This window comes from Sorex fumeus, unplaced genomic scaffold (genome assembly GCF_029834395.1).
Source record: "Sorex fumeus unplaced genomic scaffold, SorFum_2.1 ptg000018l, whole genome shotgun sequence".
Lineage (NCBI taxonomy): Eukaryota > Metazoa > Chordata > Mammalia > Eulipotyphla > Soricidae > Sorex > Sorex fumeus.
In genome coordinates this window covers 26,265,131-26,289,889 of record NW_026606075.1, presented here as the reverse complement: position 1 = coordinate 26,289,889, position 24,759 = coordinate 26,265,131, and the positions used below count along the sequence as shown (strand labels likewise).

Sequence of the window (24,759 nt, the reverse complement as noted above, 5' to 3'; positions counted from 1 at the left end):
GAAACAATCCAAAAGATCAATGAAACCAAGAGCTGGTTCTTTGAGAAAATAAATAAAATAGATAAACCACTAGCAACACTCACAAAAAAAAAAAAACATAGAACTAGAACCCAAATAAACCGAATAGAAATAAGAATGGATATATCACAACAGAAACCAATGAAATTCAAAAGATCATCAGAGGGGCTGGAGCAATAGCACAGCGGGTAGGGCATTTGCCTTGCACACGGCCGACCCAGGTTCAATTCCCAGCATCCCATATGGTCCCCTGAGCACCGCCAGGAGTAATGCCTGAGTCCATGAGCCAGGAGTAAACCCTGTGCATAGCTGGGTGTGACCCAAAAAGCAAAAAAAAAAAAAAAATCATCAGAGATCACGTTGAAAGTCTGTATGCCACGAAACAAGAGAACCTAGAAGAAATGGATAAATTCCTGGATTCCTATCATCTCCCAAAGCTGAGTCAAGAAGATATAGAGTACCTGCATAGACCTATTAACAACAAGGAAATTGAAACTGTAATCAAAAGTCTTCCCAAAAACAAAAGCCCAGGTCCAGATGGATTCACTGGCGAATTTTTCCAAACATTTAAAGAGGACCTATTGCCAGTTCTTCTCAAGATTTTCCAGGAAATTGAAAAAACAGAAACTCTCCCAAACAGTTTCTATGAAGCCCATATCTCTCTAATAACAAAAGGAAACAAAGACACCACAAAAAAGAAAACTAAAGGCCGATATCCCTAATGAACATGGATGCGAAGATTCTGAACAAAATACTAGCAAATAAATAGAATTCAACAACTCATCAAAAAGATCATACACAATGACCAAGTAGGAATTCATCCCTGGGATGCAAGGATAGTTAAACATTCGGAAATCAATCAACATAATCCATCATATCAACGGAAGAAAAGATAATCATATGATCATATCAATAGATGCATAGAAAGCATTTGACAAGATCCAGCACCTTTTTATGATGAAAACCCTCGCCAAATTGGGGATAGAGGAGACTTTCCTCAATATAGTTAGAGCCATCTACCACAAGCCTATATAGCAAGCATCATCCTCAATGGAGAAAAACTGAGAACTTCCCCCTAAGATCAGAAATGAGACAAGGATGCCTACTCTCTCCACTGTTGTTCAATATAGTACTGGAAGTACTTGCAATAGAGATTAATCACTTAATCGCTTAATCACTTAACTTCCCGTTAGTCGTCGATTTGCTCAAGCGGGCACCAGTAACGTCTCCATTTGTCCCTGTTGCGTGCTAGTGTAGCCCAATGGCATCTGTTCGCTCCGGGAACATGAAGGGCCTCAAACCGATCGTTCATGATCTTGACGAAGAAGTCTGACCATCTGGTAGGTGGGTGGCCACGCGGTCTTTTGACATCCCGTGGAATCCAGTCAGTAACAGCTCTAGTCCAACGGTCGTCTTTAAATCTCATTACGTGACCAGCCCATCTGATTTTCGACACCTTGGCAAATGAGACAGCATCCCTGATCCTTGATCGTCGACGGATGTCAGAACTCAGGATTCGTTCTCTCATTTGAGTGAAACGTGATATTCCAAGCATAGCTCTTTCTATTCTTCTTTGGGAGACCTGAATAGCGTTCTCATCTTGTTTGTGAAGGGCCCAGGTCTCTGAGGCATATGTTAATGCAGGAAGAACAGTTGAATCAAAGAGATGTGCCCGGAGCCGGAGGTTCTTCGTCCTCTTAGCTATTTCTTCGACGTTCTTGAAGGCGTTCCAAGCCGCTCTCTTCCTCCTGCGCAGCTCGGGTGCCAGGTCATTTGTCATGTTGACCTCTCGACCTAGGTACACATAGCTGTTGCATTCGGAGATGGTCATTCCATTGAGAGCGAATGGGGCGTCAGGAACAAGGCTGTTTCTCATAAACATTGTCTTCGTAAGATTCAGCTGTAGTCCTACCTTTCCACACTCACGGTCAAAGTCGGCCAGCATTTGTGCCGCTTGGCTGATGTTTGGTGTTATTAAAACAATGTCATCAGCAAAGCGGAGGTGGTGTAGTTGCCAGCCATCTATCTTCACTCCCATTCCTTCCCATTCCAGTCGCCACATGATGTTCTCGAGGGTGGCACTGAAGAGTTTCGGTGAAATGGTATCACCCTGCCGAACCCCTCTCTTGACATCAACGATCACTTCTTTGTAGAATGGTGAGATCCTGGTAGTGAATCCGCAATACAGCTCACGGAGGATCCTGATGTATTGGGCTTGAATGCCCTGATTGGCTAGGGCTTCAATGACCGCTTCCATCTCAACAGAATCAAAGGCCTTCTTTAAATCAATGAACATTAAACAGAGCGGCATCTTGAACTCCCGAGAAACCTCAATGAGCTTGGTTTTCGTGTGGATATGGTCGATGGTGCTGAATCCTTTGCGAAACCCGGCTTGCTCGCATGGTTGTCCTTCATCTAGTGTTCTGCCAATCCTATTTAGGATGACTCGAGTGAACAACTTGTAGATGACAGACAATAGGCAGATTGGGCGATAGTTGCCAATGTCATGGATGTCTCCCTTCTTGAACAGTAGTATGGTCCTGCTGGTTTTCCATTGGGACGGAACCTTGCATTCAGACAGGTAGCGAGTGAAGAGCCGAGCCAGTGTATTGATGAGTACTGACGGCAGGTTCTTCAGGTGTTCAGGTCTGACCTTGTCTGGGCCGGGTGCTGTTTGTTTCTTTACCGACGAAATGGCGTGTTGGATTTCGGAAGGGAGAACGTTGGGAACGACATATCCATCCTGTGGAATTTGGTATGTCGGCAAGTGGACATGGCTATCGAAGAGATTTGAGTAGAAGTCATGGATAATCTTCTCCATTGCCGTTCTGGAGGATGTGATGGATCCATCAGGACGTCGGAGGGCAGTCATCTTGGTCTTATAGTTGGCGAAGGACAGGCGGGCGTTACGAATACTTTTCCCGGCTTCTGCCGCATCTACCAGTACTTCTGCTCTTCTCTCTTTGAGGTCTTCCTTGATCGCATCTCTGCACTGCCTTGCGAGCTCGGACGTTAGCTTGCGGTTGCCTGAGGCATGCGCCAAACCACGCTGGCGAATTAGCTCAAGAGTTTTCGAAGATAGGTGATTTTTTGTGGCTATCTCTCTCGGCGTTCCTCGCACATTCATGGAGGTGCTGAACCAGTCGATCGTATTCCTCGTCAATGTTGTCAACAATGGCATCTTCCCATGTTGCCGCAATAGTACCAAAGAGTTCCCAGTTGGTGGTCATTCTGGGAGTTCTCTTTTTGAACTTTGCAGCCCTTTCTCCCCGCTCTGTGAATTAGAATTTTGCACGAAGGAGACGGTGGTCCGATCCTGTTCGAAATTTTGGGACAACAGCGACATCAGTCAGGCAAAACCGTCGATTGAATATGATGTGGTCTATTTCGTTGTGGAATCCTCCACCGGGAGACTCCCATGTCCATCGTTTAGATTCTGCCTTCTGGAACTGAGAGTTACCATGAATGGTCTTGGTCGACATGATGAACTCAGACAGTCTCTCACCCTGTTCGTTCCATTCTAGGCCATGGGTCCCGATGTGAAGTTCTTCAGCTGATCTTCTTGGTCCTATCTTGGCATTAAAATCACCCACAATGATCTTGTAGAAGGTGTGGTCTTCTTTATAGAACTTCTCTAGCTCCATGTAGAACTTCTCAATTTCTCTTTCATCATAATGAGATGTTGGTGCGTAGACAACGAAGATAGAAACTGCTGGCAGTGAGTCACATCTATTCAAATGTAAACGTCCGATTCGGGTTGTTAGACATTCGAATGAATCAATGCTCTTGGCCAAGTTTGTGTTGACATGGACACCGACGCCTCCAACACCTCTTTTATCGCATGTTCCGAGGAACAATTCTTCTCCAGTGTCGAAAACGGCATGGTGAGATTCGTGCCTTCTTGTCTCGGTCAGACCAATGATGTCGTACTTGATCATTCGCGCTTGTACCATCAGGTCCTCGATGGATGCATCTGATGCTAGCGTACGTGCATTGAAAGTACAGACGATCATTTTTGTCTTCCTTCGTTGTGGCAGCCTAGGTCGGCCTTGAGATTTTGTCGGCCTCTCCTTTCTCATCCTTCTCAGTGCTGCCATGTCGGTGAAGCCGTCAGGGTCAGGTGAATGAGACCAGTTGTAGTTACTGGTTTTGGCATATCGAATACACAGCGGATAGCTTGCCAGGCTCTTCCGTGCGGGCGGAATACTCTCGGTAGCTTGCCAGTCTTTCCGAGAGGGATAGAGGCTTTTGGGGCGACCTCTAATCACCTTTGTAGGTGTTACCATATTTGAACCCTATCAAATATGGTACGACAATAGAGATTAGGCAAGAAAAAAATATTAAGGGCGTTCTGGTAGGAAAGGAAGAAATCAAGCTCTCACTATTCACAGATGATATGATACTATACTTAGAGAGCCCTATAATCTCTATCAAGAAACCCCTAGAAATGATAGATTTGTATAGTAAAGTTGCAGGCTATAAAATCAATACCCAAAAGTCCATGACTTTCCTATATGCAAATAGTGAGAGAGAAGAAAATGAAATAAAGAAAACAATCCCTTTTACAATTGTACATCAGAAAATAAACTACCCAGGAATTAGCTTAACTAAGGCAGGAAAGGACCTATACAAAGAAAACTACAAAACGCTGCTTCAGGAAATAAAAGAGGACACCAGGAAATGGAAAAATATCCCTGTTCATGGATCGAGAGAATTAACATTGTCAAAATGGCAAGACTTCCCAAAGCACTGTACAAATTCAATGCGATCCCTATAAGGATACCCATGACATTCTTTAAAGAAATGGAGCAAACACTCCTGAAATCTATATGGAACAATAAGCCCCACGAATAGCTAAAGCAATTCTTGAGAAAAAGAAAATGGGAGGAATCAACCTCCCTAACTTCAAACTCTACTACAAAGCAGTAATAATTAATGGCATGGTACTGGAACAAAGGCAGAGCTGCAGACCTATGGAACAGGGTTGAATATACTGGCATCTCCTCTCAAACATATAATCATCTAATCTTCGATAAAGGAGCAAGAAATGTAAAGTGGAGTAAGGAAAGCCTTTTTAACAAATGGTGATGGCAAAACTGGACGGCTATATGCAAAAAACTGGGCTCAGATCCCTGCCTAACACCATGTACAAAAGTAAGATCAAAATGGATTAAAGACCTCAACATCAGACCGGAATCCATAAGGTACACTGAAGACAAAGTTGGCAAAACCCTCCAAGACATTGAAGCTAATGGTATCTTCAAAGATGTCACGCCACTGACCAAGCAAGTGAAAACAGAGATAGACAAATGGGACTATCTTAAACTAAGAAGCTTCTGCAACTCAAAAGAAACAGTGACCAAAATACAAAGATGGTCTATAGAATGGAAAGGATATTTTCTGAATACACATCTGACAAGGGGTTGATATCAAGGACATACAAAGTACTGGCTGAACTCCACAAGAAGAAAATATCCAACCCTATCAAAAAATGGGGCGAAGAAATGAACAGAAAATTTCTCAAAAGAAGGAATCCGAATAACTAAAAGGCACATGAAAAAATGCTCTACATCATTAATCATCAGGAGATGCAGATCAAAACAACAATGAGATACTTCACACCACAGAGACTGGCCCACATCCACAAGAACAAAAGCAAGCTGTGTTGGTGCAGATACGGTGATAAAGGGACCCTCCTTCACTGCTGGTGGGAATGCCGACTGGTTCAACCCTTTTGAAAAACAGTATGGACAATTATCAAAAAACTAGAAATTGAGCTCCCATCTGACCCAGCAAAACCACTCTTGGGAATATACCCCAGAGAGGCAAAAAAGTATAGTCAAAGTGACATCTGCACTTGTTTGTTCATTGCAGCATTGTTTACAATAGATAGAATATGGAAAAAATCTGAGTGCTGGAGAACAGATGACTGGCAAAAGAAACTTTGGTACAACAACACAATGGAGTACTATGTAGCTGTTAGAAAAAATGAAGTCATGAAATTTACATACAAGTGGTACTACATGCAAAATAGCATGCTAAGTGAGATGAGCCAGAAAGAGAGGGACAGACATAGGAAGACTGCATTCATCTGGGAAACATAAAGTAACAAAAAAGGAGACTAACACCCAAGAATAACCCAAGAAGAGCTGTGATAAATACCAGGAGGTTCACTCCATGGCTTGGAGGCCATCTGCACACTCTAGGGGAAAGGCAGCTCAGATAGAGAAGGGAGCACCAAATAAGGGGTGTTGGGAAGATCCGCCTTGGATGGGAGATGCATGCTGAAAGTAAACTATAGACCGAACATGACTGTCACCCAATGCCTCTTTTGCAAAGCACAGCACCCAAAAGGAGAGAACAAAAGGGAGTGCCCTGCCACAGAGGCAGGGTGGGATGGGGGGATGGGGGAACGGGGGGTGGGAGGGATACTGGGATTGGTGGGGGTGAAGAATGGGCACTGGTGGAGGGATGGGTACTTGATCATTGTATAACTGAAACCCAAGCACAAAAATTTGTAAGTCTACAACTGTATTTCATAGTGTTTCACTAAAAAAATTTTTTTTAATTAAAAAAATAAAAAGATTGTTGATACTACTTCTATGTTCCTGACTATTGAGATATGTTTTGTGGTCTGGCATGTGGTCTATTTTGGAAAATGTTCCATGTGCACTGAAGAACGTGTATTCTTTCTTTTTCGGGTGTAAAGCACTGTATAGGTCTATTAGCCCTCTCTCTTCTATTTTATCCTTCAAAGTCAATGTTTCCTTTCTGAGTTTTGTTCTTGTTGATCTATCCAGAAGTGATAAAGCGATGTTGAAGTCTCCAACTACTACTGCATTCCTTGCAATGTCCTCCTTAAAATCTTTTAGCAGTTGTTTTAAGTATTTAGCTGGTCCCTTATTAGGTGCATGTGATTTCTTCCTGCTGTACATATCCCTTGATAAATAGAAAATGGCCTTTGCTGTCCCTTCTAATCTTTTTCAACCTAAAATTCATGTTGTCGGATACTAGAATGGGCAGTATTTTTTGAGTGAGCTGTTTGCTTGCAGGATTGTTTTCCATCCTTTGAGTCTGTGTTTGCTGATTATTCAGATGAGTTTCTTGTAGACAGCAGAATGTTGGTTTCAGTTTCTGGATCCATTTTGCCACTGTGTCTCTTGATTGATACTTCAGACCACTGATATTGAGAGAGATTATTGTCATGGGGTTTTGTGCCATGTTTCTGTTAGGGGTTGGTTGTGCTTATAAGTGTTTCCCATCTTATCTTACAGGAGCCCCTTTATTTATTTTTGCTTTTTGGGTCACAAATTTTATGACTTTTTTTCTAACAGCTACATAGTACTCCATTGTGTTGTCACATTTCCAGGGATGCACAGGGGTTACTCCTGGCTCTGCACTCAGAATTTACTCCTTGTAGTGCTCAGGGGACCATATGGGATGCTGAGAATCAAACCCGGGTCAGCTGCGTGCAAGGCAAACGCCCTACCCACTGTGCTATCACTCCAGCCCCACAGGAGGCCCTTTAATCCTTCTTTTACATTTGGTTTTGAGTCTATGAAGTTCCTGAGCTGTTGTTTACCTATAAAATGGTGTATCGTTCCATCAAGTTTTGAGATTAGCTGGATATTCTTGGCGAGGCATTCATTTCATTGAGTTTTTTCACTATATCCCACCATTGTCTTCGTGCTTGGAGGGTTTCCTCTGATAGATCTGCTGTAAATCTAAGGGGTGCTCCTTTCCCTATGCAATTTCTGTTGCTCATCTTCAAGCTCACGGATCCTGTCTTCAGCTGTATTCATTCTACTGCTGAGGGCACCCGCTGAGTTTTTAATTTCATCTACCAAATCCTTTATTTGTGACACTTCTTCTTGTAATTTTTTAATTTCTGCTCTCATTTCTTCCTGTATTTTCTTGATTATCCATTCTGTTGTTTCTTTCATTTCTTCCTTTAATTTTCTGGATGTCTCCTCCATTGACTGAGTAGTTCCTTGAACATCCTCAGCATTTCATCTCTGAATTCTTTATTGGAGAGAGCATATTTGTGAGTAACCCCTATTGAGGATTCAGGACTCTTTTCTTCGTCCTCTCCTTGTAGTGGAGATTTGCGCTGTTTCTTCATGCTGTTGTGGTTGTCTAGAGGTGAAACTTTGGAATTCACTAGCACTGTTCCCTCTTATCATGGGAAAAAAATTCTGAATAAGGTCGGTCGATGGTGGTCACCCTTCTGCCTTTCTAGAATCTGTCCTTCCTCTCAAGCATTATTCTGTGGCTGATGATGGGCATCTAAGTGAAGTGTTGGAGGAGGTTCTCTTTTATATTGGGCTTGTACAGCTTCTTCCATACTGGTCTTTTGTTAGAATTAAAGTAGGCCAGTGGACTGTTGTTCTATTGTAGTTGAGGCAGCCAGGATTTTTTCCACAGAATTAGTTGATAAAGGATAGGATGTGAGTCAAGAGTGCTGTGAGTGGGAAATATAACAGTGGCTGTGTAAGTGGTCGCTCCCCTCAGAGAAGGTCATGCCCACTTTAAGGAGGCCATACGCCCAGCTTGTCCCAGGGGCATGCTGACCTAGGAACCTGCAGAGGAGAGCAGCGGCCTGAAGAGGTGGGCAGGCGGTCCAGAGGAACTCCGGCAAGTATTCCCCAAAGTCTCCTCCAGCTGCCCGGGAAAAGAGCATGGGAGAAGAGCTGCCCGGGAAAAGAGCATTTCTGCGGGGGAAAAGAGGCGTGCACGCGTGGCACAGGAAAGGAAAGCACTCCCACGCTCCCCGACCTAGTGCGGGTTTTTTTTTCCTTAAATTTTTATTAGTGAAACACCATGAGATACAGTTGTAGACTTACAAATTTTTGTGCTTGGATTTCAGTTATACAATGATAGAATACCCATCCCTCCACCAGTGCCCATTCTCCACCACCACCAGTTCCAGTATCCCTCCCAACCCCCCTCCCCCCCCCACCCTAACTCTGTGGCAGGGCATTCCCTTTTGTTATCTCTCTCCTTTTGAGTACTATGTTTGCAAAAGAGACTTTAATTGGCAATCTTGTTCGGTCTATAGTCTACTCTGATCACGCATTTCCCATCCTGAGAGGAACCTCCCAACACCCTTTATTTGGTGCTCCCTTCTCTATCTGAACTGCCTTTGCCCCTAGCATGTGCGGCTGTTCTCAAAGCCATGGAGAAATCCTCCTGGTACTTATCTCGGCTATTCTTGAGTGTTAGTCTCCTATTTTGTTACTTTATGTTCCCCAGATAATCTTTCTATGTCTGTCCCTTTCTTTCTGACTCATTTCACTTAGCATGATACTTTCCATATAGCACCACTTGAATTTCATGACTTCATCTTTTCTAACAGCTGCATAGTACTCCATTGTGTAGATGTACCAAAGTTTCTTTAACCAGTCATCTGTTCTCGGGCACTCAGGTTTTTTTCAGATTCTGGCTATTGTAAAGAGTGCTGCAATGAACAAACAATTGCAGATGTCACTTCGACTATACTTTTTTGCCTCTCTGGGATATATTCCCAGGAGTGGTACTGCTAGGTCAAATGGGAGCTCAATTTCAAATTTTTTGAGGATCATCCATACTGTTTTCCAAAAGGGCTAAACCAGTCGGCATTCCCACCAGCAGTGAAGGAGAATCCCTTTCTTGCCACATCCGCACCAAAACCGGTTGCTTTAGGTCTTTTGGATGTGGGCCAGTATATGTGGTGTGAAATGATATCTCATTGTTGTTTTGATCTGCATCTCCCTGATGATTAATGATGTAGATCATTTTCTCATGTGCCTTTTAGCTATATGGATTTCTTCTTTGAGAAATTTCCTGTACAAAGAAAACTACAAAACGCTGCTTCAGGAAATAAAAGAGGACACCGGGAAATGGAAAAATATCCTCTGTTCATGGATCGGGAGAATTAACATTGTCAAAATGGCAAGACTTCCCAAAGCACTGTACAAATTCAATGTGATCCCTATTACGATACCCATGACATTCTTCAATGAAATGGAGCAAACACTCCTGAAATCTATATGGAACAATAAGCCCCCACGAATAGCTAAAGAAATTCTGGGGAAAGGGAAAATGGAAGGAATCAACCTAACTTCAAACTCTACTACAAAGCAGTAGTAATTAAAACAGCATGGTACTGGAACAAAGGCAGAGCTGCAGAAAAATGGAACAGGGTTGAATATACCTGATATCTCCCCCCAAGCATATGATCATCTAATCTTTGATAAGGGGGCAAGAGACATGAAGTGGAGCAAGGAAAGCCTCTTTAACAAATCGTGCTGGCAAAACTGGACAGCTACATGCAAAAAAGTGGGCTCAGATCTATCCCTAACACCAAATACAAAAGTAAGATCAAAATGGATTAAAGACCTCAACATCAGACCAGAATCCAGAGGGTACATTGAAGACAAAGTTGGCAAAACCCTCCATGATATTGAAGCTAATGATATCTTCAAAGATGTCACACCACTGACCAAGCAAGTGAAAACAGAGATAGACAAATGGGACTATCTTAAACTAAGAAGCTTCTGCACCTCAAAAGAAACAGTGACCCACAATGAGATACCATCTCACACCTCAGAGACTGGCCCACATCCAAAAGAACAAAAGCAACCGATGCTGGCGTGGATGTGGCGGGAAAGGGACACTCCTTCACTGTTGGTGGGAATGTCCACTGGTTCAGCCCTTCTGGAAAACAGTATGGACGATTCTCAAAAAATTAGAAATTGAGCTCCCATTTGATCCAGCAATACCACTCCTGGGAATATATCCCAGAGAGGCAAAAATGTATAGTCGAAGTGACATCTGCACTTGTTTGTTCATTGCAGCGCTGTTTACAATAGCCAGAAACTGGAAGAAACCTGAATGCCCAAGAACAGATGACTGGTTAAAGAAACTTTGGTACATCTACACAATGGAGTACTATGTAGCTGTTAGAAAAGATGAAGTCATGAAATTTACATACAAGTGGTACAATATGGAAAGTATCATGCTAAGCGAAATGAGTCAGAAAGAGAGGGATAGACATAGAAAGATTGCATTCATCTGGGGGATATAAAGTAACAAAGTATGAGATTAATACCCAAGAATAGCTGAGATCAGCACCAGGAGGATTACTCCATAACTTAGAGGCCAGCCAGGTATCCTAGAGGAAAGGGCAGTTCAGATAGAGAAGGGAGCACCAAATAAAGTATGTTTGGAGGATCCTCCCAGGAGGGGAGATGCATGTCGAAAGTAGACTATGGACTGAACATGTTTGCCACTCAATGCCTCTTTTGCAGACCACAACACCCAAAAGGAGAGAGAGAACACAGGGGATTGCCCTGCCACAGAGACAGGGGGGATGGGGGGATGGGGGTGGGAGGGATATTATCCATGGTGGTGGAAAATGGGCACTGGTGGAGGGATGGGTATCTGATCATTGTATAATTGAAACCAAAGCACAAAAAATTGTAAATCTACAACTTTAAAAAAAATAAAATAAAATAAAATAAAGGGGAAAAAAAAAAAGAAACAGTGACCAAAATACAAAGACAGTCTACAGAATAGGAAAGGATATTCGTCAAAAACACATCCGACAAGGGGTTGATATCAAGGATATACAAGGTACTGGTTGAACTCCACAAGAGGAAAACAACCAACCCCATCAAAAAATGGGGCAAAGAAATGAATAGTGTGGGTTTTAACCTTGCCTTGTATTGCACACAGCTGACCCTAGTTGGATCCTGGGCACCACATATAGCCCCTGGAGTACCACTAGGAGTGATCCCTGAGCACAGATTGAGGAGTAAGCACTGAACATTGCCAGGTGTCGCCAAAACTTCCCCCCACCACCACCAAAAATGAAAAGAAATATTATTTTATAAGGACTAATAGGACAAAAAAATAAAGAATAAATGCTAGAAAGGGTTTTAACCAAGAAAGATTTCTATCTATTGAAATGATTTGGTTATATTACTGCTTAGGAGAAGAGCTTAATAGGAACGATACTTCAGTCAATAAAAATTTAAAAAAACGTAAGCCCATGATCTGCATAGTAGATCTGTTAAGCCAACTGACCTTTTCTGGGTATGTTGAAATTTCAGGATAATCATCAGCCCCAGGTTCTAGAAAATAATAAACGTTTTCATTTGTGTATATAAGACACTAAGTACATTTCCTCTCAGAATTTATGATAAAGCTAGAATGTCTCAGGAATTTATGTGACATATCAAGCATTTTTTAAATATTTATAAATTTATGTGACAGTATTGTTATATTGGTAAGAAAATTATAAAAGGTATTATTGTTACATTTCTTATAATAATGTTCTATATGAATCTAGGTAACATTATGATTACTAAAAAGCAATTTTTGGCTTATTCTAAATATTTTTAATTACATACAGAAAAATCATATCTATTTTCCCAAAACCATTACTTCATGCTGTAGGAAGTTAGATATGAAGAGGAAAAACCCCATAAAAGGATCAAGAGAAATTTAAAATTGTCCTGAATTTGACCCCACTTTTACCATTTACTCCTCACCCTGGCTGATTGCCATTCACACCAAGTGAAGTTGCAGAAGGAGCAGCAAAAATATTTCTTTTACTTCACTCCTCCTTTGTTCCTAAGGTGCAGGAACTCTGATATATAAGAAAATTCAGGGCTTGCAGGTATTCCAAGCATGTCTGATAGGGCTATTCTTCTGACCAGACAATAATCTAGAGCTAGAAGATAAGCAAGCAATTATCTGCTATACCTCAAAATGAGTCCTGACAAGACAGGTTTTAAGTGTAAATATTCTTGCTGTGGGGCTGGTGCGATAGCACAGCGGGTAGGGTGTTTGCCTTACACGCAGCCAACATGGCCGACCTGAGTTCGATTCCTCCGCCCCTCTCGGAGAGCCCGGCTAGCTACCAAGAGTATCTCGCACACACGGCAAAGCCTGGCAAGCTACCCATGATGTTATTCGATATGCCAAACACAGTAACAAGTCTCACAATGTTACTGGGCCTGCTCGAGCAAATCGATAAACAACAGGAGGACCATGACCATGATTCTTGCTGTATGTGGAGTATAAAGAAACACAGTAAGGGATAAGCAATAGGCATCGACAACAGACCCTGAAAATTTGACTATACAATTGTGTTTAAGTGAGGAGATGTAGGGAATTTGAAGGAACCTAGGGACAGCAGTGGAGGGATGCTGGCTCCCTGGGGGCGATGTTGTATAAAACATTATACTTGTAATGTAATCACAACCTAGTATGTTCATCTGCTCTAAGGCAAATCAGCTATCCTTTAAGGATCCCTGATATAGTTAGCATTTGTACACATAGGGCCCATAAACCTAACACTGCATACTTAGTATGTCTTGAAACAGAAAAATTAAAATTGCAGAGAAAAATCTATAGACACCAGTAGTGCAGGGCAGAGTTCATAGCAGGCATCAAAGTAGTGTTTCTGTTGTTGTACAGCAACAGGACATAATTAAAGTTCAAAATTTAACTTTTTCCATTTTGAGCTAGAGAGATAGTACAAGGATTAAGGCACTTGTCTTGCATACAGACACCCCAGGTCTGATTCCTGGCACACACCTGTTCCCCTGAGCACTGCCAGGAGTGATTTCTAAGCACAGAGCAAAGACAAAGCCCTGAGCACCAACACTGTGGATCCCAAACCCCCCCAAATTGAAATAAAGATTTTAGTATTTTCAAGTATCAAACGTTGTCCTCTTTTATTGCAGTGTGTTTCATGATCACGAAGAATATGTTTACACTAATGTATAAAATATATATACTATCTTAATTCATCAATAGAAGATGCCTTAAATAGAAAGACAGCCAACGTCTAATATAGCTGACCCCAAGTCACATGGTTTATGTGATTATCAATAACAGACATGGTCTATATATTATGATTATGATCACAGAAAACACTTCAGATTTGAGTTAACAAATTATGAGCCAAAAGAGCAGACATTCGAAATAGCCAAGTATTGATTCAACCTAAATTGTTTCTCTTCTTGGCAATTTTACAAAGTATGTTCCAAGGTTCACAGTGCCTCTGATTTCCTGTATAGTCGCAAAGTATAGAAGGCAGACTAGTTGTAAATAAATCCATTTAGTTAGAAATTCTAACTAAGTTGTGTTTGTTTTAGGCAAAGACAAATTTATATGACATTTATATAACTCTATGCAAGCAAACATACCTTGCATACTTTGGTGGGTCTGCAAAAGTTCGGCCTGGGGAAATGACTCAGTAAACCTTGAACAATTTTGTCTAGTCCAAAAAAAAAAACTTAAGTCAATTAATAAAGATAAACATTAAATGGAAAGAAAAGACCCTACTGCTCATTCAAATTCAATGTAAATTTTTTCCTACTTAAAGGAATATCCAAGTAGAATATCTTTTGCTACATCTTTACTATTCGTGTTTGCCAAATATAAGGGGTGAGGTCAAGACAAATATTAGTCCTGAAATATATATTTTGTCTATCTACATTCTCAGAATCACAGAAAGTTTATCATTACAGTTTTAGATGTAAATGAAACATACTCATGAGAAAATTCTCAGACATTATTTTTTTTTTACAGCAGGGAAGAAAAAGAAAAGTTTAAAGAGAAGTTGAAAGCAAATAAGAGTCATGTATAAGTTACAATCTTGATTATCTGCCATGAGGTAATTAAAACCTGACTGAGGAAAAGCAATCGTTAACTATTTTTTCAATCTAATTTGCTACACAAATGTAATCAAGATAGCTTCCTTTTTGCAAATAAAAAAATATTCTCCTTTTTCATTTGTCTTAAAAGCAGTTGTTCATGCACCAGGTATAGCTACTTGAAGCCTAAGCAAGAAAAATAAACTGAATATTCTTTTTTATCTAAAAATAGAAGTGATCAATATAACCTATCTTGAAAATTGAAATGAAACTCCTCATATGGAGCAATAATTTCTATGAGGCAAATGGAAAAGCATCTTTCCCCTAAAATCTGATTCTTTGAGAAGATTTAAAAGACAAAATCAGTTCAACAATATTCCCCATAACCTACAAAATGAAATTTACGTGTTTTGAAAACAGAACAATGGTAATCTGTATTATTAAAATATAATTATTTACATAAGACAATACTATACCATACGGGCTAGAGCGATAGCACAGCGGTAGGGCGTTCGCCTTACAAGCGGCCAACATGGCCGACCCGAGTTCGATTCCTCCGCCCCTCTCGGAGAGCCCGGCAAGCTACCGAGAGTATTCGATATGCCAGACACAGTAACAACAAAGTCTCCAATGGAGACGTTACTGGGCCCGCTCGAGCAAATCGACGATAAACGGGAGGGCCTTTACCTTTTTATACCATACATGTATAATGATAATAGGGGAATGATCAAATAAACTGTTATATAATGACATATAATGGTGCTATTAAAATAAATGTTTTAATGATATTGTGAGAAAATAATTATGATAAACTCTGACTTAAATTTAAAATTCAGATAAAAAATTATCTACATACTATAAATCGTAAAAAATTTACACTGAAAGTCTAAAGCAAAGTTACCAAATATTAAGTGATTCTCTCTGAATGACATCTGAGTTTTCTAGTAAAATCTAGAAAACTTATTCTTACCTTTGTAAACTGCATTTTAGTATCAAAGAAATCAGAGCTGAAACTGGTATTACAACATTTCCTCTTCTAGGATTATTAATTTTTTATATTAAATCTTTAATGGGCTGGAGCAATAGCACAGCAGGTAGGGCTGTGGCCGACCCGGGTTTGATTCCTCCGTCCCTCTTAGAGAGCCCAGCAAGCTACCAAGAGCATCCCACCCGCATGGCAGAGCCTGGCAAGCTCCCTGTGGCACAATTGATATGCCAAAAACAGTAACAAGAAGTCTCAGAATGGAGATGTTACTTGTGCCTGCTCGAGCAAATCGATGAACAACCAGAGGACAGTGCTACAATTCTTTGAGCACTTGTATCACTTGTCATCCTGTTGCTCTTAGATCTGCTCCAGTGGGCACCAGTAATGTCTCCATTTATCCCTGCCGTGAGCTAGTGTAGCCCAATGGCATCTGCTCACTCCAAGAACACAAAGAGCCTCAAACAGTTCGTTCAGGATCTTTAATACATCTTGAAATTATTTTTGCATGTAGAATAAGTGGTCAATTTCATTTACAGGTGAAATTCATTCTAAGATAATTTGTAGAACATATTATTTTCCTATTGTATGTTTTAGCACCTTTCATCTTTATTCTATCCTAGCACATTATAGCACCTCATATACATGAACATATATTTTGTCTATTACTTTGCTATCTTTATGCCAGTATCACAGTAGTTTATAACTTTAAAGTTATAAACTGAATATTGAATTCCTCAGTTCCATTTTTTTCTCTTTTTTTTTTTCGCTTTTTGGGTCACACCCGGCGATGCACAGGGGTTACCCTTGGCTCATGCACTCAGGAATTACTTCTGGCGGTGCTCAAGGGACCATATGGGATGCTGGGAATCGAACCCGGGTTCGCTGCATGCAAGGCAAATGCCCTACCCACTGTGCTATCACTCCAGCCCCACCATTATTTTTCTTAAGACCATTTAAACTTTGAGGTATCTTTTGTTTTCTATATGAAATTTGGGATTCTTTTTCTTCCTATAAAATATGCCATTAGGGGCTGTAGCAATAGCACAGTGGGTAGGGCGCTTGCCTTGCACACGTACGACCCGGATTCAATTCCCAGCAACCCATATGGTCCCCTGAGCACCACCAGGAGTAATTCTTGAGTGGATGATCCAGGAGTAACCCCTGAGCATCTCCAGGTGTGGCCCAAAAAAGCAAAAAGAAAAAGAAAAAAAGAAATATGCCATTAAAATGTTACAGAGACTGCAGTGTATCAGTTGACTACTTTGGGTAATGTATATTTTCACAATATTAAAACTTTCAATCCATTAGAATGGAATAAAATATCTTCTAACTTATGTATGTTAATTTTTATTAATATTTGGTAATTTTTATTATGTAAATTCATAATTAATTTTATTCCTGTTATCATTTGATATTATAAATGGATGTTTTCTGAATTTTTAGCTGGTTATTATATAGTAATGAAATTTTTAATTTTTATATAACAACTGGATTCATTTAATTCTCACAGTGCACTATACTCCTTAGTGTTTTCAACATAAGATAACATCTCCTGTGAATAAAAATTCATTGGCCTCTTTCTAAAAAAAAAATTAGTTCTATTACTTACTGTAATAGAACTTGATTTTGTTCCATTTCATCTTGAGGTTTCTAGGAAGAAAAATGGAAGTTTCTCCAACTGATAAACATCAATCCAGTATAATTAACTAGAAATTTAACATTTAATCTAATTTTTAAGCTAGTTTATTTGATTCTTTTTAATAAGGTGATAAAATATGTACAACACAAAATTTACCATTTTTATGTATACAGTTCTATGATATTATGTATATTCATACTGAAGAATAACATTACTATCACTTCAGAATTACTTCAGCTTCTCCAAATGAAATGCCATATTCATTAAAAACACTTCCCTTTTCACTCCTCTTCCAAGCCTAATATTCACTCTTCCTCTTTCTGCCTCTCTGATTTTTGGCTACTATTTTCCATTTTGTAACTGGCTTATTTCAATTTGTATATTGTCTAAAAGGTTTACCCATGTTGTAGCATACATCAGTATGCCCCACATTTTAAAAGCTGAGTAGTATTATATTGCCTGTACATATTGTATTGTATTTATATCCACTTATATACATATACTGATAAGATATCCATGTTGCCTCCTTCCACTTCCTGGCCATCAAAAAGAACAATACTATTAATGTGGTATATAAAAATGTTTGATTCTCTGCTTTCAGTATTTGTTTGGTATATAACCAGACACTGAACTTCTGTATCATTTGGTAATACTGTAGCACCATTTTTTAAAGAATCTTCTTCTTATTTTCCACAGTGCCTGTACATTACAACAAGAATTGAACAAGAATTTCAGTTTTTCCACATCTTCGCCAACACTTGGCATTTTGCTTTTAACAGCCATCTTAACCAGCATTAAATGTTATTTTATTTGGGTTTTAGATTTGCACTTTCTTAGTTATCAGTTCTGTGTCTTTTCATGTGCTTATTGGCTATACCTTCTTTGGTGAAATTTCTCTTCCTTTGACCATTTTTAAATCACGTTGTTCGTTACTTGAAAAAAATACTACATAAAAACAAGTGGCTTTCACTAAAGTACAGTTAAGAAAGGGAGAAATAGATGAGATAAAAGCTTCAGCAAAATATTCAAGGAAAAGACTTATCACTAATTTATCAATCTAAGAGATATCATTTCTAATTTTTAATTTGTATTTAATCAACTGTATACCTGTAAAACTTTATCCTCATTATGAAGAGGCAACTTATTTGCACTGAGTTGTTTTTGTGGATCCTCTCTGAGTTTGAATGCAAGCTGAATCTCAGGAGAAGTTGTGCCTAGAGTGAAATACAATGATAAATCATATATAATGACCTTACTACTCTGCTTTGAAAATGACCCAAAGAATTTCCTGCACACTGCAAAACATCGTTAAAAAACAATCTCTCTAGGGGCTGGAGCAATAGCACAGCGGGTAGGGCGTTTGCCTTGCACGCAGTCGACCCAAGTTCAATTCCCAGCATGCCATATGGTCTCCTGAGCACCGCCAGGAGTAATTTCTGAGTGCATGAGCCGGGAGTAACCCTTGTGCATTGCCGGGTGTGACCCAAAAAGAAAAAAAAAAGAAAAACAAAACAAAACAAACCTTTCTAGGGGTTGGGAGAGATAATACAGGAGTATTAAGGACATGACTTGGGTATGGCTAATCCCAATCTGAGCCCTGGTACCACATAGTCTGCCAAGTATTACCAGGTGCAGCTCTGGAGGCACATCTAGGGTGGTCTGGGTAGCCCCTGGCATCACAGGACCTAAATAGCACCACAGCTCTTTCTTAGAACTGTTTGCCCTGATGGCCACAAGTCACCAAGGAGCCTCTGAAATCCTGAGTACTGATTAGGAGGTGGCAAAAATTTTTTTAATATTAAATTCTACTTGTTAAAATATGTGAGCCCAATAACCAAAAGTTCAACTCCCAATGAGCACATTTGGAGTACCACAGCAACCACCTTCAAACATTAAAACTGCAAAGCATGTTAAGTGCCACAACGAAATGAGTGCAATCCCTGGCAAGCATGTATGCAAACACCACAACTGATATCAGGGATTCCCAGTCAGTCAAGCATGCAAGCACCACACTCCTGCCTTGGCAGAAATAGTGAAAGAAAGGAAAGGGGGTAAAATCACCTAGGTAAACAATCACTTCCTACTTACCACCTTCACAGTCAAGGTTTTTAAGTTACTGGCTAAAGAAAGAGGAGCAGATACTACACTAAAGAAAATAAAATTGGTATTTCCTTGTTCTAGGATGAATTAATGAGAAGAACATGTACAGAAAATTACACATAATCCTACCAAAGATACTTTTACTTTTTTGTTGTTGTTGCTGTTGTTGTTACTTTTTATTGTTTTCGTTTGTTTCCTGGTTTTGAGGTCACACCCAGTAGTGTTCAGAGGCTCCCTGCACTGTGCACAGAAGATTGCTCCTGGTGGAGCTGGAGGCATCTTGCAGTGCCGGAGATCAAACCCAAGCCTCCTGCATGCATGTACTCAGCCCACTGAGGTCTCTTCAGCCTGGATTTTTAAAAAATTTCATTCTAGGCCATTTTATAAACACCCATGGTATTAATATATAATACAAGAAAAGTCCACTTCTCTTTTTAAGTTGGTACATTTAACCCATTTTTTAAAAATTTTTATAAAGTTGTTCACAATAGTGGATTACATTCAATATTTCAACACCAGTCTCACCACCATCACACCTTCCCACCACCATTATTTTGAATTTCCCACCACCACCCAAACCATCAGATAGGCTGATGCTAGATAATTTATTTGTATTGCCTGCTATGAATAACACAGGATGTCGCATGGCTGCGAGAGCAGCTGTGCACTCCTAGAAATCTAAAATTTTAGATAATTACAGTCTGGAGAAATCTCTGCAGTGAGCTGCTGGGTTCCCAGATTCTTTTGCGCATCTCTGGATCATGGCTGTTAATGAGTTTAAATGGTCACCAGAGGCAGTTCATGGGTGTGACATCCAGAGTCCCATAAGGGCAGGGAGATGGGAAGGAGCAACCCATCCCCTTTCCATGAGGCCTGAAGTTTGCTGTCACTAATCCCAAGTACCTGGGCATTTCATTGGAGCCTGTTATTTTAACTTCCCACCTACTTCCTAGCTCATAAAAAAAATTACAATTTTTTAAAATCTAGTCTTTAAACTTCAGCATTGGGAAGAAAGGGAATGTCCATTACAGATCAGAAAATGGTTAAAGATTAAAGGGAAACCAATACATAAATAAAAATTTTAAAAATAAAGGGAAACCAAACACTGCTGAAAAACTTTTTAGTTAGCATAGAAAAAGAGGAACTTCTATCAGAATCCTAGAAACCTATCCCAGCTCAGAGCAAGTCCTACCAAACACAGAAGACAGTAAACCTGCAGTGCAGGGAATGTCACATACCTCACTAAGCTTGCCACTTACACCAAAAATGCTTAGGAAGAATATAGCCAACTATTCTGTATAGCAGGACAATTCCCATACCAGATATTAAAATGTACTAAAAGCTAAAGCTAAAAATACAGTAATGGAACAGTAGTCAAATACTAATTTCATGAAAAACTGTGTGAAAAGATACGTATCTTGGGATTTAATATATGACGATAATGGTATTTTATACAGTGGAAACAATATGAGTCATTCAATAATACTGAGATCATTGGTTAACTATCTAAATAGCTCTACCTTCTCATATGCAAAAATATTTTAAAGATTGACATATAATGTAAAAGCTACATAAGCATAAAACAGGAAAACAAAATATTTTATGTCTTAAGGTAGGCAAAATATATCTAAACTAAAAAGAAAACCCTCTAAACATGGACAAATTTTCCTGTACTAAACTTAAGATTTCTATGGGAGCCACAGTGATAGAACAGTGGGTAGGCGCTTGCCTAGCACAGGCTGACCCATCACTGATCCCTGACATCCCATATGTTCCCTTGAGTACCACCGGGAATAATTTGACTGCAGAGCCAGAGTAAAACCTGAGCATTTCTAGGTGTAGCCCCAAAAGCAAAACAAAAAAAACCCTTAAGATTTCTGTCACTGTCACTGTCCTCCCATCCATCGATTTTGCTTGAGCGGGCCAAGTAACATTGTGAGATTTGTTACTGTGCTTGGCATATCGAATACTTCACGGGTAGCTTGCCAGGCTTTGCCATCAGGGCGAGATACTTTTCGGTAGCTTGCCGGGCTCTCCGAGAGGGGCGGAGAAATGAACTCAGGTTGGCCATGTTGGCTGAGTGCAAGACAAACGCCCTACCAGCTGTGCCATATTATTTTTAAATACAAAGTAAAAGAACAAGAAAAAACCAACTACATTTACAGAAAGGCCTCATCCACTGTTTGGCCTGAGTGACATAGTTTATTCACATATTTTATTCACATATTTTGTTTGGGGGCCACACCCAGTGGTCCACAGGGACTACTCCCAGTTTTGTGCTCTGGGGTTGAGTCCAGGTGTTTTATGCAAATGCTGAGAGACAGGGAGAGTTCTTCCTTCTTTCCATCAGGAAATAGCTTGACTGAGAAGCCCAGAGGCAGGCTCTGAGGAAGACTGAAGGCAGTAAGACTAGATAGGCATGGTTACAGAGCAGAGGGGCAGGGTGAAGTTCTTCTGGGCTGTTCCCTTCCTAATCACACACAGCAAGAATGCACTCATTGAATGTCCTCACCAGGGACCGAAAAAAAAAAAAAAAAAAGAGAGAGATTATTCTATCACTAAAGCCACAGCGCCACCTGCAGAAAATCAAAACAAGTCACCTGTAGAAACTCAAATGCAGAAACAGGAAAATTCTACTAGCAACTGTAAAAATGAGATGGAAAGCACCAAAAGAAAAAAAAAAAAAGACAAGGCTCTACAAGTCAAATGCATAAACAAAACCATCACTAATCAATATATATGCAAGTAAGGAATTTCAAATATGTAAAACACTGGGCAAAGCTCAAGGGATACATTAAAAGCAATACAGGATACACCACACCTCTAAAGCACTAGATAGCCCATCTAGAAAAAAAAATTAACAAAAAAATGAATGACATTAAGTAATCAAAGAGATGGACTTAGGAAATACAGATACTTGTATTCCAAAAGATATTATACACATTATATTCCAATGCACATTCTTAAGAACAGATCATGTGTTGAGACTCCAAAGAAGTTTTACTAAGTGTGTGAAGACTGAAGCATCTTTTCAAATCACAATGATTTGCAGAAATCAACAACTAAAAGAAAACAGAAAAATATCAAACACGTTGAGACAAAGCAGATATTTCTGAATAACTTTAAGTCACCTAAGATCTCACAGGAGAAATAAAACCTTGAGAAGAACAAAACCAAAGAGATGAACCATTAGACACTATGAAATTCAGCAAAAGTATGCATTGAGGGAAATTCACTGCTATGCATGCCCACATTACTATATAAAAGTATCAGTAAACTACATAACTTTATACCTGAAGAGAGTAGGAAAGGAGAAACAAACTGAACAAAAGTCAGCAGAAGAATAAAATGCTACAGTAATTAACAGCGGGTAGGGCGTTCGCCTTACAAGCGGCCAACATGGCCGACCCGAGTTTGATTCCTCTGCCCCTCTCGGAGAGCCCGGCAAGCTACCGAGAGTATTCGATATGCCAGACACAGTAACAACAAAGTCTCCAATGGAGACGTTACTGGGCCCGCTCGAGCAAATCGACGATCAACGGGAGGGCCTTTACCTTTACCTTTACCTTACTGAAGTTAAAAAAAAAAGGAACACATATTAAAAACAGGAATAGGGGCTGGAGCAATAGCACAGCAGGTAGGGCGTTTGCCTTGCATGCGGCCGACCCGAGTTCGATTCCCAGCATCCCATATGGTCCCCTGAGCACCGCCAGGAGTAACTCCTGAGTGCAGAGCCAGGAGGAACCCCTGTGCATCGCCAGGTGTGATCCAAAAAGCAAAAAAAAAAACAGGAATAGAATAAAGTGTCCAGAAATAAACACAAACATACAAGGATATCTAATCTGTGATAAAATAAATAAAAAGAGACTCTCCACACAACAAATAATGGGGGGGAGGGGGGAGACAAGAAAGCTACATGCAGAAAAAAAAACAATTGCTTGATCAGTATTTAATAGCATACTCACATTTTACTTAAAATGGATTATTTAATTTTGACCCCAAATCATAAAATACACAGACAAAATCATAGGTGTTACACTCCAGGATCTCAATATCAGAGATGTATTTGGATACTCAACTCCAATGGCAAGGGGGGAAATGCAAAAGTAAGATGGCAGATTAAAAAGATCTTATTCAACAAAGACATTATCACAAGAACCAAAAGAAAATATAGCAATTGGGAAATAGTATTTGCACATCATACACTAGACAAGAGCTGATATTCAAAACTTATTATGAAGACCTCAGAACTCAACAACAAAAAAGTTAGCAATCCAATAGAAATAATGGACAAAAGTCTAGAATAGTCACTTTTCTAAAGAAGACATATAGATGGTAAACAGACTCACTGAAAAATATCAATATCACCTATTATTAAAAAACCACAACTCAAAACTATGAGGAGGTATCAGTTCCATCAGTAAGAATGACCTATATAAAAACAAACCAACAAAATCCAAAATCCCTGCAAGCAGGGCCCAAGAGGAACAGAGCAAAAGTTTAGAGCACTGTTTTCAGCCATGTCCCAACCAGCCTTGGCCCCTTTGACCTTCTTTCCTTCATATGGCTCCTACTCCCTGTCCTACTGAGCAAGTCCCTAATCTCCTATGTTCTCTCATTTACACAATTAAAGGAACAGTGACAGTTACACACATAAAAGTATGAAGCTAAGCCCCAGAAATTCCAAAATAATGATACCAATAAAAATTCCATTTTTATTTAATAAAAATTTTAAAATAATTAAAGACAAAGATAATTAGACAATAAGTATTACCTGCAAAATATATGTATAAACAAATGCTTTACTATGTTTAATAATAAAATATTCTTATAAATCAATAATGAACTGAGATTAGTACACAGTACAATTCACAAAAGGCATTCTAAAAATATCAACATTAAAATAAGTAGTACTCTAAAAACAAAAATTAAAATTAAGGGGGTATGGTGCCGCCAGCAGGTCAATCTGTACCTGTGAGGCGAGTGCATCAGCAGCTTGATGGCACCACCAGGCTTTCAGATACCCCAAAACTGCTGCTGTACCTTTGGCCAGACCTCAAAAACTTGGGGCAAAGTTTACCAAGAAAGTAAATGGCCAAAAGTTAGGTATGCGGGAGACACACCCACAAACCACCTCCTGCTCAGCTATATAATTGAAGGCATGGCCTCTCTGGTTCCTGATTGAACTGCTTAACAGCCATGATCCCAGAGGCTCAGAAATGAATCTCAGAACCCAAAAGCTTTTGGCAGAAATGCGTCCTGTTCCTGCAGTAGGTTACTGGGGCAGGGCCACTCCAGGTGGGAATAGGTTTCGTGCCTTGGCCTGTTCCCCTTGGCAACCTGGTGACCGTCATCCTCCAGAGGCCACA

The 24,759-nt window shown here is 39.9% G+C and overlaps 1 protein-coding gene across 1 annotated transcript in view; it reads right to left on the bottom strand.

Annotated features, from left to right (window-relative positions):
• The window catches only part of ANKRD31 (ankyrin repeat domain 31), a 140,960-nt gene that overhangs the window by 106,394 nt on the left and 9,807 nt on the right, over positions 1-24,759 (bottom strand). Inside the window, exons 3-6 of the mRNA XM_056112416.1 lie at positions 18,398-18,504; positions 17,261-17,301; positions 14,217-14,305; positions 12,085-12,131 (exon numbers count right to left, since the gene is read on the bottom strand). Coding sequence (XP_055968391.1) covers positions 12,085-12,131; positions 14,217-14,305; positions 17,261-17,301; positions 18,398-18,504 — 284 coding nt within the window. The remainder of the gene's footprint in view (positions 1-12,084; positions 12,132-14,216; positions 14,306-17,260; positions 17,302-18,397; positions 18,505-24,759) is intronic.